Source organism: Tenrec ecaudatus, chromosome 7 (genome assembly GCF_050624435.1).
Source record: "Tenrec ecaudatus isolate mTenEca1 chromosome 7, mTenEca1.hap1, whole genome shotgun sequence".
Taxonomy (NCBI): domain Eukaryota; kingdom Metazoa; phylum Chordata; class Mammalia; order Afrosoricida; family Tenrecidae; genus Tenrec; species Tenrec ecaudatus.
In genome coordinates this window covers 125,131,288-125,149,025 of record NC_134536.1, presented here as the reverse complement: position 1 = coordinate 125,149,025, position 17,738 = coordinate 125,131,288, and the positions used below count along the sequence as shown (strand labels likewise).

The window sequence follows — 17,738 nt, the reverse complement described above, 5'->3', positions numbered from 1 at the left end:
TCCTTCTGGACTAGTCCTACCTGCTGGGCCAAACACAGAAGCTATGTCTTCCATAATAGTCCTGTGGATCTCGGGATGCGACAGAATGAACGCGAACGTCCAGAAGGCAATCTTTAAAAAGAAGAAAACGTCTGTCAGTGTATGAGCTTTCAGGAAAGTGAACAAAAAGGCACATTTAGTATTGACCTGTGAATTCCTGCCCGCTCGTCAATTCTGACTCCCGGAGAGGCATGTGCGGCCGAGGAGAACTGTGCTCCACAGGGGCCTGCAGCTGTGAGTTCCTCCTCTCAGATCAGATCTTCCTTCACAGAGATTGCTGGGGTGGGTTCGAACTCTCAACCCTTTGGTTAACAGTCAAGTGGTTAAGCGTTTGTGGCACCCAGGTTGCTCCTGTAGTTTGTACCAGCCATGAACATTTCAGAGAAACACAATGTTTAAGTCGATTTTAAAAGAATGGTCCTAAAAGGCACCTTTGTGAATTAAATTTTATAAATGAGGACGAGGTTAGTGACCACTGATTTGGAGGTCCGGGGCAGGGCCCTGGTTCTAGGGGAAGGCTCTCTCTCCAGAGGCTCTGGGATAAGATCCTTGGAATTTATCACATTTTTAATTCTATTCTATTACCACGAGGGGGCTTCAAAAAGTTCGTGGGAAAATTCCAATATTGTGTTGTTCTCTCCCTCAGGAAATTTCTTTTACAGATTTATTGACATATAATTTGCCTATCACTGTAATTCAAGAGTTCAGTCATATTAAGAAGAGTTGTGCAATCATTACCACAATCAATTTTAGAAGATTTTCTTTTCGCTGTTGTTAGGGCCCCACCTCCCGCCAACCACCGTGCCATAACCCTGGGAAATGACTAATCTAGTTATGTCTCTACTGATTTACCTATTCTGGATTTCACATATTCAAAAACATATCAAATTACACGTAAAAAAATGAAAACAGAAAAACTTCAATAGAAAAGGAAGCTCCATTATCTTTCAACTCCACTTTTCTACAAAATTTTATATAGTTCTTATATAGTTGAACTATATACTGTTTGCATTGCTTAGTGTATATAAGCATACTCTAAAACTGAGAAAGTATGACACTTAAAACCTTAATCTAAGACAAAGACATTAAGTTTTTTAATTTCCTTAAAACACAAATAATTTAGCAAATCACATATACTGGGATGTAACACAGCTTATTTAAAATCAGCCCAGAAACTACAAACCAATCTCAAACTCACTACTATTGAGTTGATTCTGACTCATAGTGAACCTACGGGACAGAGCAGAACTGCCCCTTTGGATTTCCAAGGCTGTAAATCTTTACCGAAGCAGAAAGCCTCATCTTTCTCTCACCAAGAGGCTGGTGTGTTTGAACTGTTGACCCTGTGTTTAGCAGCCCAGCACACAGCCCATGATGCCAGCAGGGTTCCTTCCAAGAAAGTATGCTTTTTAACAAAACTCATAAATTATGACAGTACTCAATAACAGTATAGGGTCATCTCAGGCCTGGATGTGATCATTCACAATTTACTGGAGAGTCCTATCTCTTGCCCAAGCAAACTTTGTTCATGCAATTCTCCATTGTGGTGTGACAGGATAAAAGTATACTGTGATACACATTAAAAATTAACCTTCCTTTTTGCTATTTTATAAGAAAGGAAACGTATAAAAAGCACTACAAGGAGCTTGGATTTCCCTTCCATTTACCCTGCCGACATTTATTGCTAAAACAATTTAGGACATCCGGTAAAATGACCGAGAAGAAGCCTTGCAGAATTTAGCGTGCTTCCTGTGTGAGACAACATGGAGTACCTTTCCGTACTCTCACTGCTCCCCTCTGTGGTCGAGAGAGGGAGAGCAACAGTCAGAAAGGAACGCCCCAGGGAAAGACCGCTCCTTGCTCCCTGCCTTGTGTGACCTTCAATGAATGTTGCAAGAATACATAGGGAGCTGTTTGCGTCAGCAAGGGAGCCCTGCTGGCCTTCAGGGTTAGCCTGTGGCTGCTAACAGAAAGGCCAGCAGGTGGGAACTACCAGCCACTGCACAGGACAGATGTGAGGCTTTCTGCCCCTGGGAAGAGTGACAGCCCGGAGAACCCATGGGGGTTACTTTACTCAGTCCTGTAGGGCCATTCCAGGGCAGAACTGACTTGACGGCAGTAGGTTTGGGTGGGATTTCTACGTAAACGAGGTGAACGAGAGAGACCCTCTTTCTGTGAAACCACGCAGATTATAAAGGTTTGCTCCCAAAGTCACCTCGTTCACTTGGAAGGAATCTTCTGAGAGCTACATGCTCCCTTCTGCCGTCTCCCGTCCTAGCCTTTCCTGTGCGTATCTAGAGATGGGAATGTGGAGGCCCTTGATTTCCCTGGGACCACTCCATTGTCAAGTCAACCCTGGAAGAGTCAGAGTTCACCATGGTGGGGGTAGGATCTAGTGTTAGCACCTAGCTTTGCAGTGACTCAAAAGCGGTTTTCCGAGTTTTATGTACTTATTTAGAATTCAGCGCTTCACTGAAATTGTGTCAGAATTATTTTTATGACAAGCACGGGAACACTACTATAAACAGATGCTCAGTGGTGTTAGATATCACTTTTAATGCCTTTTTTTCTGAAAAGATTTATCATCTAAAAACCAATGTCATTTTCCCCATAAGGAAAAAAAAAAGGTCTTTCTAAAACAGGAAGAAACGCCGTGTAAAAGAATAGTAGCAGGGATTTTACCTACATAAGTCAACACACAAGAATAAGTGACTTTGAAGCTCTTGGGCACCCACCCGAGAGAAAGGGGCTTTTAAAAAGTGCTTTCAGAGCACCAAGCAGGGCTTCGCCGAAGACTTCAAAGCCACCGACCGGGCAGGTAACATGCTGAAGGAGCACGTGTTCACTGAACTGCAATAACCACACACTGCCCCATCGCTCAGTAGCCCAAATGCAACCCGCGTTTTACCGATAGACTTACAGGTACAGCATTCGACAGAGACGCCCAGAGCAGTAAGACTCCATAATTAGGACCCATTTGTGCGTCTGTTTCTGCCTTGATGACATCCAGCACAGCCTGCATGACGGTCTGTGTCGAAGAAAGAAGTATTGTCAAACCACGCGTGGTCTTAGGAAACAGCAAGACACCGAAGGGTCCTTCCTTCAAAAGGCATGCCTCCTGGGAGTGGAGTTTAAGCCTCGCTGGATGATGCCCAGACACACGGTCATCTTGTCACTCAGAGTAGAGGCTCTTGTCGCTCAACTGCCTTCCTGCCTTGGTTCAAATCCTAGCTCCATTAGTTCAACACTTTGTTATATGCGATAGAGTCAAGTCGATCCTGACTCATCGAAACCCCACTGAGCAGGGTAGAACTGCCCCTTTGGGCTCCTGAGGCTGCAAATATTTGCTGGAGCATAAAACCTCATCATTCTCCTACAGATGGCCTTCCAGTTTCGAACTGCTGACCTTTCGGTGTGTAGCCCAACACGTGACCTATCATCATTTTTTGATATATATAGACAATGTTGGGGAAAAGAAACAGAAAACCGCAAAACCAAAAAGTCTACCCTGCTTTCCTGCTTAGCGAGGTCCACTCATCCATTAAAATCTACACACCCGTTAAAAAATAAAATGTAAGAATAGGGATATAAAAATACAAGCTCAGTATGAAACTGCTAGAGAAAAACAGAGAAGCAAAGCATACACATGTTTTCAAGTTAAACTGCTCACAAATTAAATTCCCTTCCAAAGTCTTAAATACTGGATCAGCTTTAGCAAAACTCAATTTTTACCTCCAGTCAAAGTCATATCACGCGACTACGATGCTTGAAAATACGTCACTTCTTCACAATAACAGAGAGAGAGGGTTTTCCAGAGAGCAGCATGGGGTGGCAGCTTTAGTAGCAGGGCCTACAGCTCATGGGTCCTGCTGACTGTGTTCTTAAGTCACAGGTCTATTGAGATGCCCTTTTCACAGGCATGCAAGCTTGGGCCTGCATTTTGAAAAAAAATTCACTCCAGACAAAAAAATGTGTGTTTCCTGGAGTGGGCCTGCAAAGCCGAGACAGCAGTTGAAACATGTGGGGGGGAGTGGTGGCAAAAATTCACGGGAAAATTCCATATTCTTTTGTTTCCGCTATCCCCGACACTCTGTGAAGCCATCGTTTAGTTTGTCATTGAGTGGAGTTGCAGTACAGTCAGAAGGCGGATGCCTAATTCTTCAGCACACATTGTGGGAGAGATGACGTCAACCAGACACTCTTGGGGAAGAGCAGGGTGGAGCTCAATCTATCAATGGGTGATACTCTGATGGCTCCTCGTTGGTGTCGTAAGCATTTTTGTATAAGACAGAGAGCCTGGGCTGAGCGGGATCCTCTTTGGCCCTTCACCTTCAGCCAGAGCTGGATCTTGAGTCCAGTTCCTTGATCACCCGTCCCAAGAACTGTCATCAGACTCCTGACAGTGGCTTCCTTCTGTGACTTCAGTTCAGCCCCCTGCATCCACCAACCTGCGCCCCCTGCTGCCTTGCCTTCGGCATCCTGCTTCTTGTTCATCAGTTCTCATGGGTCCCGAGAAACCTGAGTTGAACCAGACGAGGCTTACCTATTTCTACAATTGTGTCAGCCATTTCTTGATTTAAATCTCTTTCTAGAGAGAACACATACAAGCCTCACTGATTTTGCTTCTCTGGAGAACCCAACCTAGCACGGCTCATATTTTCAGATACGAAAAGATTTGAATTTTTTTTAATGATAGTAGCAATGATAAACATTTAAATGTAGTCCTCTCTCTATACTCCGCCACCCCCACCCCCACCCCGCCCCGACCCAACATACATACACCAGTGGTACAAATGGCTAATGCGTTCAGCTGCTAATTAAAGTTGTTTTAATTAAAGTTGTACTTTGGAGTGTAGTCAGAGATTCTACGGATGAAAGGATTGGTCGTTTGCCTCTGAACCCTCAGTTGCTGAAGACCCTCTGAAGCAGATCTACTTTGGTGCACATGGGATCCCCCTTTTTCAGAATCGACTCAACTACAAGTGAAGGTCCCAGACATGCTGTCTACAGTACTTCATAAATATCAGCTCATTGGATACCCACAATTCCCTTATCGGGGCGGTATTATAACCTCTGTTTAACAGGGGATGAAACGGAGACTGAGGGTTATATATCATCTCCTAAGTTACCTAGATGATACCTGGAGTCCGTGAAGATGGTCCTTTGAGCCATCATTTCTTACGTGACATTCTAATTCTGGGTCCTACACCTGTAGTCCCATTCTGGAGGGTATTCCCGCTACGTTAATAGACAGGATCCAGGTGGTATTTAGTCTTACTCTTAGTAGAGGGTGTGAACCAATGCACACCTTTTGCTTCCTTGGGGGTCGGGTCTGCTGAAAGACAAAGCTGCACCTCCATCAAAGCCAGTCCTCTGGGTATAGGAGCCTCTGGGTCAGAGAGAGGAATCCCGGCCCATCCCAAGAAGAGTGCATTTGCATTCTCTGTCTGACGTAGAGGAGGCCGAGACAGGTGACATCAGAGGCTGTGGCACAGCGTAAGGGGCCAGGCTGAGACGAGAGATCCAGTCAAGGAAACCGGGAGACAAAACAGAGGAGCAGTGTTGAGACTTCAGGACTGTGAGGCAGAGCGGCAGGTGGGCTTCCTGGTCCACAGAGGCAGAGTCCATGAGACCAGGTGGTTGAGAAGCCGAGGATCAGAGAGACACTTGGCTGCTGGCTGAGGAGACCTGTGCATGTAAACCAGTCAACTGTATCCTCTCAGTTTACAGAGCCTGATTCACGGTAACCTGTTAACTCGTCCAACAACTCCCTTAATTGGGAGTGTGGTCTGTGAGTTGTGTGGCCGTTGCAATAAATTACTGAACCCAGACTAGCTGTCAAGTGAGGTGGGAGGAATCGCTGGTGTCAGAATGGGTAAAGCAGGACAGACCATGCAGGCTTGTCTGACCCCTGCCCCTTAGTACAGGGAAGGCAGAGGGCGCCAGAGTCACACACTGGTACTGGGTGTGAGCCCAGGCAGGCCAGATCAAAGGCGTCCCATCTCTGAGAGTGAAGATGGGCATTGGGTATTTTAAAACAATTCTCAGATGTGGTTCTGGCAAAGCAGCCAGGACTGAGAACCAGTCATGGGAATCAACAGAACTACCTGGAAGTTTTGTTAAAACACAGATTTCTGGACTTCACACCAATATCTAAGTGAGTCGCTTCCCAGGTGACACTGCTGCTGCTGCTGCTGCAGGGCAGGGAACCACAGCTTGAGACTAACCCCTGGAATACCAATTCCAAGTGCCTGTCTTGTCAAAGCATTCCATACTACCTCCTTGCACTTGAAGAAAGAAATGCCAAGGGATGGGTACAGGCATCAAGAAGAGTCTTCTTGGTAGAGAATCATCGCCCTTTCTGGTTGGCTGCTAATGCCCATTCATCACTGTTGGCAGAATTGATTGGGAAAGCCACAGACTTTTATTTTCTTATTTGTAACTTCTGTTTTATCTTGTGTAGGTGACCTATGAGACCAGCGAGGTACAAAAGCACACTCCTTAAGTGAAGCATCCCCAGAATGGCTGAGGACTAAGTCCCCCAAGCTCATCCCCATCGTCACCATCAGCGGCATGTGGGTGTGCAGCAAGATGTGTATTGAAGCTTCCCTTATTTCACTTTTTTGGCCCTAAATGGTTTTTCAGGGATTTGGCCCCGGTCACAGTCAACCTGCACAGGCACAGGGAGGCCAATGAAAACCTGGAGATTTCTCAATCTGAATATCATCACTGAGTACATCTCAACTGGAGTCCATGACTTCTTGTTGGAGCATCTTAAAAAAATGGCGGGAGCCTGTTCTACCCTCTTCCTTCTTAAATATGCATAGTGCCCCCTGCCTCTTGCACAGGTGTGTAAAACACTGGACATAAGAGCTATCCAGTCCTGTGTTCCCAGAGACGGTGCTCTGAGAATTGCCTCCAGTCTCCTCGCTTTTGCTGAAGTGTCACACGGCTTTCTGATACGCTCACCTGAAGTGCAGTGCAGTGAACCCGCTGAGTTTGGTAGCACGAACTGTTGTGAAATTAATAAAGGGATAGATGTACACATGTCCAGTGCGATGCTTAGCACAGAAATAGTATCTAACGAGTCTCATATTTTTAGCCCCAAAATATAATTTTAAAAATCATATTTTATCACTATCTTCAACTCATCTATTTAGTAAAACAAGCAAAGAGTACTCACCACGGAGTCACCTTTCGTGGCTTTGTAAAGTTTGGTTTCCGGGATGCTTTCCTCGAGCAGTGCTAGCAGCCACCTCTTGGACTGTGACCAGCTTCTAAAGTGAGGGGGAAATAGCCGCGTCGCCGTTCATGTGGAAGCACAGGACGCATCAGCAGGGATTGCAGGAAATGGGAAGTGTCTAGAAGGTTACAGTTACGGTCTCAAATTTCATCTTCCTTTTCAACTATCTGAACGGCCAATCTTCAAAGCTAGCCCTCAAATACAACCGAGAAGGTGAAACAGCAACGTTTTACTATGCTCTGTGAATAAACGTATGAGTTCCCATAGGGCTGACACCAAATACAAAAGCTGGGCCCCCAACTTGCTCTGCCTGCTTTCCTGTGGCTGTTGCCTGTGATGGGAGAACGAACACGGCCCAGGGACCAGGCTGGCAGGGTCCGCCAGGCAAAGAAGACTGGCCTTGAACCCTTTTCTGCGGTTCCCATTTTAGACTTACTGCCAAGAAATCAAAAAACAAACACACAAAGTATTCAGTGACTTTGCACTTGACCCATTTTATTCACAGTAATCTGAGCCAAAGAAGTGCTCTGACCACACAAGTAGCTAACTTTTGCCTCAGAGCCTACCTGGACGGCCATGCCCAATTCTGAGACCAGTCACACTGGGCAATTTAGCCTGGTGCCAAATTAGAGCAAGGAATGTGACACTGCGTGGGGCAAAGGCCTCAAGAGTAACTTCTTTATTCTATACATTTTTTTCTTTTCTTTTTGTTCATCAAAATAAGGAGGGGTGGGGTGAAGAGTGGAGAGACCACCTCCCCACTTCTGTTTCTACTTCAGTTTGCACACACCAAAATTCGATTAGTCCTAAAGAAACAGGCTCTCTCTTTCCCATATAAACTGTCATTATGTCTATTCAGAACAGAGAAAGGCATGGATGACGGACAGGAGCTTTGTCCGTGAACTGGGTGTAGGCAACAGCTCCCTACCTTAGGAAGCATTCTGGAATCTGAGACCCATACTCAAAACCGTCATCAAAAGTGTGGAAATGATGCCGGAAGTCCGTGATTTCGCCCTTCTGTGTGGGGTAGAAGTCTTTTTTAAAGAGTGTATTCGCAGTGGCCGGGTAAAACAGCTGCCTACAAAACAGAACCATTTAGAAAGTCAGTCCCAACAAGACAAAGGAGAGAGACAGGCTGCAAAGGAGCTTATTCTTTATTTGGGAGAAACAAGGACTAATAAATAATTCAGGGACAGATTCTTTGGGGAAAAGTCACTTTGGAGTAGTATTAATATTTGCTTACTGTGGTCAAGATAATTTGGGTAGCAGAAATTGTGATCTTACTTACCTAAAACTTTAAAATGCTTTCTAAGTAAGCTCCATCAATTTCAACAAATATGAAATAATAACCTGAAATTAATTAACTTAAGACAGTTCAACAAGTATGTATTTAATTATAGCCTACCCACTGCCTTGGTTTTGGTGATGATAACCAACCATAAAAAGATAACCAAAGAAAACATGAAAATACAAAGACTATTTGCCATAAAAATTCCAAAGATTTCACAGGATCCTATAAATTTGCTGTACATAATCTTTAAACAAAGTGTCTCTCAATTAGTTTTTCCTTATAATAAAATAAGTACACTCATACTCTACAAAAAAGAATATGAAAAAATATTAACATGCCTAACTATGTCAACACAGAATTCATGGCCACCAGAAATTTCGCAATCTTCTTCCTCCCAAGGTTCAAAGGTCCCCGAATATTTGCTTTGCTTTGCACAGCGTCTCAGCACTTGTTTGGTTAATCATTTCTGTTTCTGCTTTTGCTCTTTCGTTCTAGATGGCTAATAAAATGTCCAATGCCATCCTGCTTCATGAGTCAGAACCATTGCATCTTGCCTTCCTTCCACTGAGGTGCAAGAGTGTCCTGACTTGAACTTCATTCAAGTCAATCTCCACATGTACACATGTGCAGACTTTTCCTCCTGGCCCCCATATTAGCTCCTAATGCAGCCAGAGTGAACGGGGAATTCTAAAGTGCCATCCGCTACTAATCTACTCTGTCTCATAATACCTTCCCTGCCTCGAGGGAGAACCGCATTGACTTTGCCTCAGCTGCCTTAGGAAGTCTCACAAACATCGGTTCTCAATCTTCCCAATGCCAGGACTCTTTCATACAGTTCCTCGTGTTGTAGTGACTCCCAACCATAAAATCATTTTCGTTGCTACTTCATAACTGTCATTTTGCTATGGTTATGAATTGAGCAACTCCTGTGAAAGGGTCATTTGCCCCCAAAAGGGGTCGTGACCCACAGGTTGAGAACCGCTGCGACCTAGATCTTTGTCATCAACTTCTTGATTCCATTGTCACCTGTCCTCCCAATGGCCTCTTGATTCAATAATCAGAAACGGCACTAAATGGCTAATCAAATACACGATAGTCATGAGATCAATCCATGTAATATGCAAGGTCACACTGGTTTATTTTACAAATGCTAAACCGAAAACTACTCCCATTTGGTTACTCAGTGGGGCTGCTGACCACAAGGTCTGTGACTGAAACCCACCCTGTGCCTGTAGAGGGCACAGCCTCGGAAACCCACGGGGCGGTTCTACTCTGCCATGTAGGCTGCTGTGAACTGGATCGACTCAATGGCAGTGAGGCAGGTGTTTCACTTACTTATTTTTCAACAGTTTTGGGGGTGTATATTTTACCTATCATAAAATCCAATTGTTCAGTCACATCAAGAAGAGTTTTGTACAATCACCACCGCAATCCGTTTCAGAACACTTCCTTCATGCTTGTACTTATCGACAAGCCTCTTATGAGCCTGTTCAGGTAGATTTCACTTACCAGATAATGTCTAAAGCACGACTTTTAAGCTTCTTATTATTTAATCTAAAAAGGCAATAATAGAACACCAATTTACCTTACTAAGTTGTTCAGATCCGTTGTCCCATGACTGCCTAAATTCTCCACTTGTCTAGATAATTCTTCAGTCAGTTGCTCATTGAAATGATACAAGTTTAAAGCCCCCATTTTTCCTTTCATCATAATATAGAGTTTCTCATGGAGAGCAAAAAATATATTACCTGGAACAGATACTATAAAGAGAAATAAAAGTATTTACAAAATAAGCAACAATTTTGTTAAGAATACAGTCGGGGCATCCATACGATCACTTGCTCGGTAGCAAGCAGAGCCCAGCGACAATGGGATATGGGGTCAAACCACCTCCTACATGGAGAACTTGAAAGTTCCAGCCCAGGAGAAAGTCCATGTCTGAGGAGTAACTCAGATTCAGGGATCATCCATGTATAGGCTAATGGAAGTCCATCTGAGGAAAATAAACCTGATTTTATTTCCATGTGTAAAACCTTTCATTGGCTTTCAATTCCTTAAAAAGGCCTAGATGGGCCTTCCACCACCTCCGACCTCTGCAGCAGAAGTTTGAGCGTCTTCCCTGCAGTACCCTGTAGCCTGCGTCTACTGAAAGCGGCTCCTCTTATACATGTTGTTGCTGTTTCCAGGTGTCCCCCAGTAGGTTGTGCCTCAGTGGCTCTGGGTGGAACAGAACAAGACACTGTCTGATCTGAGCCGTTCTCAGTCCTTGCCGTGCCTCATCCCATTGTTGCAGCCACTGTGACAATCCTCTTGTCCAGGGTCTTCTCCTTGTCACTGACCTTCCACTTTATCAAACATGATGCCCTTCCCCAGGCACTGGTTGCCCCTGACCACATGTCCAACGTAAAGAGGACAATGTCGTACCCACCTCACATCTGAGGGGCATTCAGAATGTACTGCTTCAGAAAATCCATCCACGATACTTTCAATAAACTTCACCAACACCCTTCAAATGCATCCATCCTTCTCCAGTTTTTTAAATAGATGCCCCATGTCCACACGCATATGAGGTGACTGAAACCATGATGGTTTCGGGGAGGTGCCCTTTATTCTTCAAAGTGACACGTTTGCTCTTAGGCGGTTTAAAAAGGTACTCGTGCAGCTGATTTTCCCAAAGAAATGAGTTGCTTCATTTCTTGACTGCTGCTTCCGGGGGTGTTGATTATGGATCCAAGTGAAATGGAATCCTTGGCAACTTTAATCTTTCTCCTCGGCTCGTGATGCTGTCGCTTGGTGCAGCTGGGAGGAACTTCTGTTCTCCGAATATTGAGATGTAATCCATAATGGGGTCTTTGTTCTCCGGCAGTAAGGACGTCAAGCCCTGCTTGGGGAAGGTTGTGTCACTCGTATGTCGAAGGTGACGAACGTGCTTTCTCCCACTCCCGATGCTGTCTTCTTCTTCACACAGTCCAGCGTCTCAGATCACTTACTCAGCAAAATAAGTGAACAAACAGGGTGAAAGAGCGCACCTCTGAGGTCCACCTTTCCTGTGTTCAAACCACGCAGGACCTTATGTCCTGTAGCAGGTGCTGCATGAGCACATCTCAGTGTTCTAGAATTTATACCCATCACAATGTTATCCACATTTTGTTAAAATCCACACGGTTGGATGCCTTTGCCCAGGCAATGAAACGTAGATAAACATCTTTCTGGTAGTCTCTGCTTTCAGCCAATTTCCACCTGGCATTAGCAATGACCCTTATTCAACATGCGCTTGAGAATTCAGCTTGAATTTCGGGCAGTTCTCTGTAAATATTTGCCACAACCTTAAAAAAATAACCTCCAGTAAGTTTTACTTGCACGTGATGTGATGCTAATGAGATTGCATGCTAACTTCTGTATTCTGTGGGTAACCTTTCTTTGGAATGGGCACGCCTGGATCTCTTCTGGTCAGCTGGCCGAGTCAGCTGACGTCAAAATGTCTTGTAGATGAGGGAGCATCTTCAGTGCTGCATCTGTTTGCTGAAACATTTCAATTGACATTCCATCCATTCCAGAAGTGCCCCCACCACACCCGCTGTTTTCACCCATACCTCCAGTGCAGTTTGGCTAGCTTCCTTTAAAACCATCCGTTCTTGATTCTACGTTAGCTCAAGAAATGTTTGAACACGGACTTATTCTTTTCGGAGCTGTGATCCTGTGTGTTCTTTCTGTCATATCTGGATGCGTTGGGCACAGTTCAATATCGGGCCCGTAGAACTCTTCAATATTGCAACGCAAGGTTACTGGTTTTCTTCACTTCCTTCAACTTGAGAAATGCTGACTTTGCTCATCATCCCTTTTACCTTTCTGGCTCCAGGTCTCTCTGCTCATTTCTCCCAGCTGCTTTAGACTCTCTAAATTCTAGAGCAAGCTACAGGTTATCTTCTGGCTTCCCTTTTGGTCTTTTCTTCTTCTGCCCCCTCCCTGAGCCAGGCGGGCCTGATAGCAGTGCGCGTCATCGGCTGGGTGCTTGTCCGCGTGTGCGCTGGCGCGGCCCTGGTGCTGGCGTGAAAGGCACAGCTGTCCTGTAAATCAGGAGCGCTGATTGGCCAGGCCTGCTCTCTGTCTCTTTAATGACCTTTTGCTCTTCAGGTAGGATGCCCTTGACATCATTCTACTAGGAGTCTGGTCTTCCGTCATTACTGCTCAATGCAATCCGCTTTTCTTGGTATCGCTACGTTCAGGTAGGATGCGCTCGAGATACTATTCTGACTCGAGTGGACGTCTTTGATTTTCTTCAGCTTCCACTCGCGCTTCCAGATGAGTAACTGTTGGTTGATTGTGGAGTCAGCCCCTGACCTTGTTCTGACTGATGATACTGAGCTCCTCCGCCTTCATTCTCCAACTGCACAGACGCGGTTGATTTTGATTCCTGCGTCTTTTATCTGCGATGTTCGTATGGAGAATGACCATTTATATTGTTGGGTTTGTTTTGTTTTTTTTAAGTGTTTTCAATGAATTGGTTATTCATCTTGAAAATTCTATCATACAAGTTTTGGTATCATTTCTGTCACTAAGGCCATGTAATCCAATACTGAACATAAACAGTTCACCATTCAGAACAGCACACTTCTGTAGTTCTGCCTGTCTTTTAAGCCGGTCTGCATTCTTCGGTCCAAGGCACATGACATGCTGCTTACTCCTCAGGGACGCCTTCATGAAGACTTGGCAGAACCATTCAATGAAGGAGTACATCACGCACATTCACTTCCAAGATAGTGGTTCTCCATATTATTTTCTTCGCACACATACATATCAGTAATACATACTGATAAGACGAGGCCAGCCTACTGATTGATGTGTATACTCAGTCCTTTTCTCAGTCCCAGTCTTCACACCAGGCTTCAGCATCTTTAATTAGAAAATTTCACTTGTACCGTCAGGCCCATTTGACCTAAATTTGATGAACCGAATTAAGTAAATTAGAGCAGAATCAACTGCATTTGGCTCCTGTATGAAGACAGAACTTACCTACTCAACAGCGTCTACATAGAGTGTGGGGTGCGTGTCTGTGTGTTTGCTTTAGGTAGAGATTGCTCTGGCCATGTGGAAAATGGAGTGAGCCTGCCACAGCTTCTCTCTCACAGTGACTGTACCTTTTCTAATATCCTGCTCCATCGTGCAAGCGGGAGAAGAAAGGAAACACTGCATACTCACTCTTCTTGATCACAAATAGCTCTGGAAGAATTTTCTTTTTTGGTCTTAAAGGCACAGGAGGCTACATGAAAAAGCAAGCGAGAGAGAGAGAAACAAAACAAAGCAGGGAACTGGAGAGAAAGACCTCGGGACAGCAGCAATGAGCAAGCAATTGTGAAAGCCTAGCAAGCCCGCAGGCACAAAATGAACCAGCTCTGCATCGGGGCGTGCCAAATGGCTTCCAGCCTCCACATAAGTGCTGATAGACTGGGAGGATGGAAAGATAGCCACACTGGACACATGCTGGCTGGGACAACCCAGCAGTCTCTGAAGACAGAGAACTGTGAAAGGGCAAGCCAAGTGTCACTCACCTTCCTGACCCTGGGGGACACGCCAGGAAAGGCCAATAGTACTCAGCTTATTAAGCAGTGAAATTCTACTTTCAGGAAGCAGAGTAGCAACATGCAATCAAGCCAAGAGCTGTAGAAGGGTGTATGTACAAGCAGCAGGTGACAGTTAACATTATCTTGGGAGGTGTAACATGATATGGATTGCAAATGTTCGTTATGAGGAAAAAAAATCAGAGCGGGTTCTCATCTCTCACAAATGGCTAACTGAAACTTAAGGACCGCATGCTGTCACCAATATATTTTTCTAAGTCTAGACAAACGTATTGTATATGCTTTCACCTTCTACCCCACCCTTAAGAATAAAATAAAGAGCCCTTGTTTTTCTTAGTACAGGTCTGACAATATCATACTTTTAATATACTTTTTATGTGAACAATTCTTGGATTCTGCTGTTGTATTTCCAACGAACCCTGTGAAAAATTCTTTTACCTGTACGATAGATGGGAGTTTGCACTGCTAGTTCAAAATTTACTTTTTTCGATCTTAGAAACACGTCGATTCCTTCTTCTTCAGTAACAAAAGTCATTCGTTTTCCCATAACAAACACCGTAAATATTGGTCCATACTGAAATAAAATACACAAACACAGATAATATTAGTAAATATTTCTGAAAACTACTGTGACGTGGTTATATTTAAAATCATGCTTTTCAAGAGTCACCAGGATAGATGCATAGACCCCAACAACTCTTTCATAAAAAAAGACATACACGCTAATTAAAAACAAGACACAAGGAACAACGTCCGATCCCAGAACATCAACTGCTGAGTTGAAGAAACAGCAAGGATTAGGAGGTGAGGTTGAAGATGGCCAGTGGGGAAACTGCAGTTCACAGCACCACCAGCAAAGAGAAGCTACCACACTGATGCACTAACTCACTCACTGCCACGGAGTCTGCACTAATTCATAGTGACCCTGCCCGACAGGGTAGAACTGTCCCGTGGGTTTCGGAGGCTGAGTATCTTCATGAGAGCAAAATGTCTATTTTTTTTCCTCTCCTGAAGAGTGCCTCATGGTTTCAACATGCTAACTGCAAAGCCCAATGCATGACCCCTACACCCCCAAGTCCTGCACAGAACAGCAGAGCCCAACCATGACCCCTACACCCCCCAGAGTCCCTGCGCAGAACAGCAGAGTCCAACCATGACCCCTACACCCCCAGAGTCCCTACACAGAACAGCATAGCACAGAGATTTGGGGGATGACATTCAACAATCTCCCAGATGTAGGGACCCAGGTAAGCAAATGCAAAAGGAGCACAGCTGGTGGCAGAGACTCCATGCAAACAAGCCAGGAAAGAAAGGAGCCAGCGGGTGGGCAGGAAATAGGGATGGGACATGTGGGGGAGGGGGGAACACTGGAGTGGTACAGCTTTAAAACCAGGGAACTACAGGGACGTGCCTCCTGAGTACAAAACGGATTTGAGTTCTTGGAGTTATAAAGAAAGAGAAACAGGGAGTGCATGATGGGAGAGACTTAGAGCGAGGAATAAGGAGTGGGAGAAGGGGAAGAACAGGGACTTGGTGCAGGGACTGCTTTTTAGTGTATGTGTGTTAGGGTGGGGGGCTGCACGGATACAACAAAGTTTGGGCACACCTTTCCTCCCTCCCAGAAGTGCAAGGAGCCTATGCCATTGACCTGGCCATGCCCACTGCCCTTCCCTGAGGAACAGACTCTCTATGCAAACAAGAGCAGGCTCCACTTCAACCAGTACCCATCCCAGATGTTCAGCTTTATGCCCCTTCTCCTCTCTCCCATAAACCCCTCCCAGGTAAGTAGGACACTGCTCTCTGCCCATCCAAACTATAGCACAGGTGCACAGAGTGTGTGCAACTGCCTATCCTTTGGACCAGGGAGAAGAAGAGTCCCACACTCATACCAAGAAAGACCAGGCATCTGGCAGGTGCATATTCAGATATACACCAATACTACATAATTATATCAACTAAAATATACACAGGAAGGCAAACATGATAATAAAAAAAGAAAGGGAAGAAGCTAACCTTCAGCTGTATTAAAACAAAAGCATAAAAGTATAACAAATCATAAATATAATATCAAAAAAGAAATATATAGACAATTCTAAAATTACTGCTGCAAAGACAGATTGCAACAGGTAGATTGGTTGATTAACAATAATATGAAGACATCAGATATGATGGCACAGGAAAATGTTCAAAAATAAAAGACAGAAATTGTTGATGAGGGAGAACTGATAGTAGAACCTGAAAAAAAATACAAAAGACTAATATTTATGTTCCTCAAAGACATTGAGGAAATCACAGGAAAAAGCCCAAAATAGTTTGGGTAAACTGTAGATGAACAAAATGATATATTCAATAAAAAATCACTTTAAACCCATTTGAATTCCAGAAGATTAACGGTACAATATCAGAAAGAGGTAGCTCAGTGGAAGGATACAGAAGAGTAATTGGATGAATAAGAAAAAGAGTCAGCACAATAGTGGACATATGCCTTGATACAAATTTGTTTAAGGAACAACCAGAAAAAAAGATAAACAAAATAAAGAAATCCTAAGAGCTATGTGAGATCAAGAGGAACAATTTACATGTAATAGGAATTCCAGCAGAGAAGGAAAATTATAGAAAGAAATTTTGAAGATATATTGGCAGAAATGTCCCACATATATTGACAAAAGTGCCCCAAATACCATGAAAGGTGTGAAGATTTCCACTCAGGAAGCTCTAAGAAGTCCATACAAGATAAGTCCAAAATAAATTAGAACAGGACCTATCAAAATCAAAATTTCCAAGCCAAGTACATCAATTATATTCAAAATATATAATATATGAATCTAGGAGAATTGACAGTTGTCAAAATTGGAATGACATGCATCAAGATTGAAATCCTATGTGTTAGTGAGCTGAAATGGATTGACATTGGGCATTTTGACAATCAGGTGGTTCACTGTGTTGGGAATGATAGATTCAAGAGGAAAGGTATTTCATTCACTACCAAAAGAAGGCATTTCACAATCCATCTTGAAGTACAAAGCTGCCTGTGATAGGATAATATTTATCCTCTGTGTTAGACCGGGTGGCTAGAGAAACAAATCCAGAGACATTCATATGTGTTTAAGAAGAGCTGTAGATCAAAGAGTAATTGTATATTAAGAAAATAGCCCCGTCCGTCCAGATCAAGTCCATAAGCCTGATATTAGCCCCTAAGTCCCATACTAGTCTGTATGTTCTGCACACTCAGACAGCACATGTAATGATGCAAAATGCAGGAAGATCACAAGTCAGTAGGGGCAAAGTCTTGTGGATCCAGGGGTGCTGGAAGCATCTCCAGGGCTCTGGCAGGTCTTCGCGTGGCTCCACATGGCTTGTCAACCAGAAGGTGAAAGCAGAGAGAGAGCGGCAGTTCCCAGAATCCTCGTGAGAAGGCCATGCCCACAAGGAGGCACCATCAGGCTGTGACCTGATTGACAGGCTAGACTCCACCCCTACATTTATTCATCATGTTGACATGAAATTATGTAACTACCACATCCTCACACAAGGAAATCCTGCCGATACAATCAGTATTCCAATTGATGCACCCATATCTAAAAGT

The 17,738-nt window shown here is 44.2% G+C and overlaps 1 protein-coding gene across 1 annotated transcript in view; it reads right to left on the bottom strand.

Annotated features, from left to right (window-relative positions):
- Nucleotides 1-17,738, bottom strand: part of CYP39A1 (cytochrome P450 family 39 subfamily A member 1) — a 74,350-nt gene that overhangs the window by 49,678 nt on the left and 6,934 nt on the right. Inside the window, exons 2-7 of the mRNA XM_075554083.1 lie at nt 14,591-14,726; nt 10,159-10,333; nt 8,211-8,360; nt 7,223-7,316; nt 2,960-3,067; nt 21-111 (exon numbers count right to left, since the gene is read on the bottom strand). Of these exons, the coding sequence (XP_075410198.1) occupies nt 21-111; nt 2,960-3,067; nt 7,223-7,316; nt 8,211-8,360; nt 10,159-10,333; nt 14,591-14,726 (754 nt within the window). The remainder of the gene's footprint in view (nt 1-20; nt 112-2,959; nt 3,068-7,222; nt 7,317-8,210; nt 8,361-10,158; nt 10,334-14,590; nt 14,727-17,738) is intronic.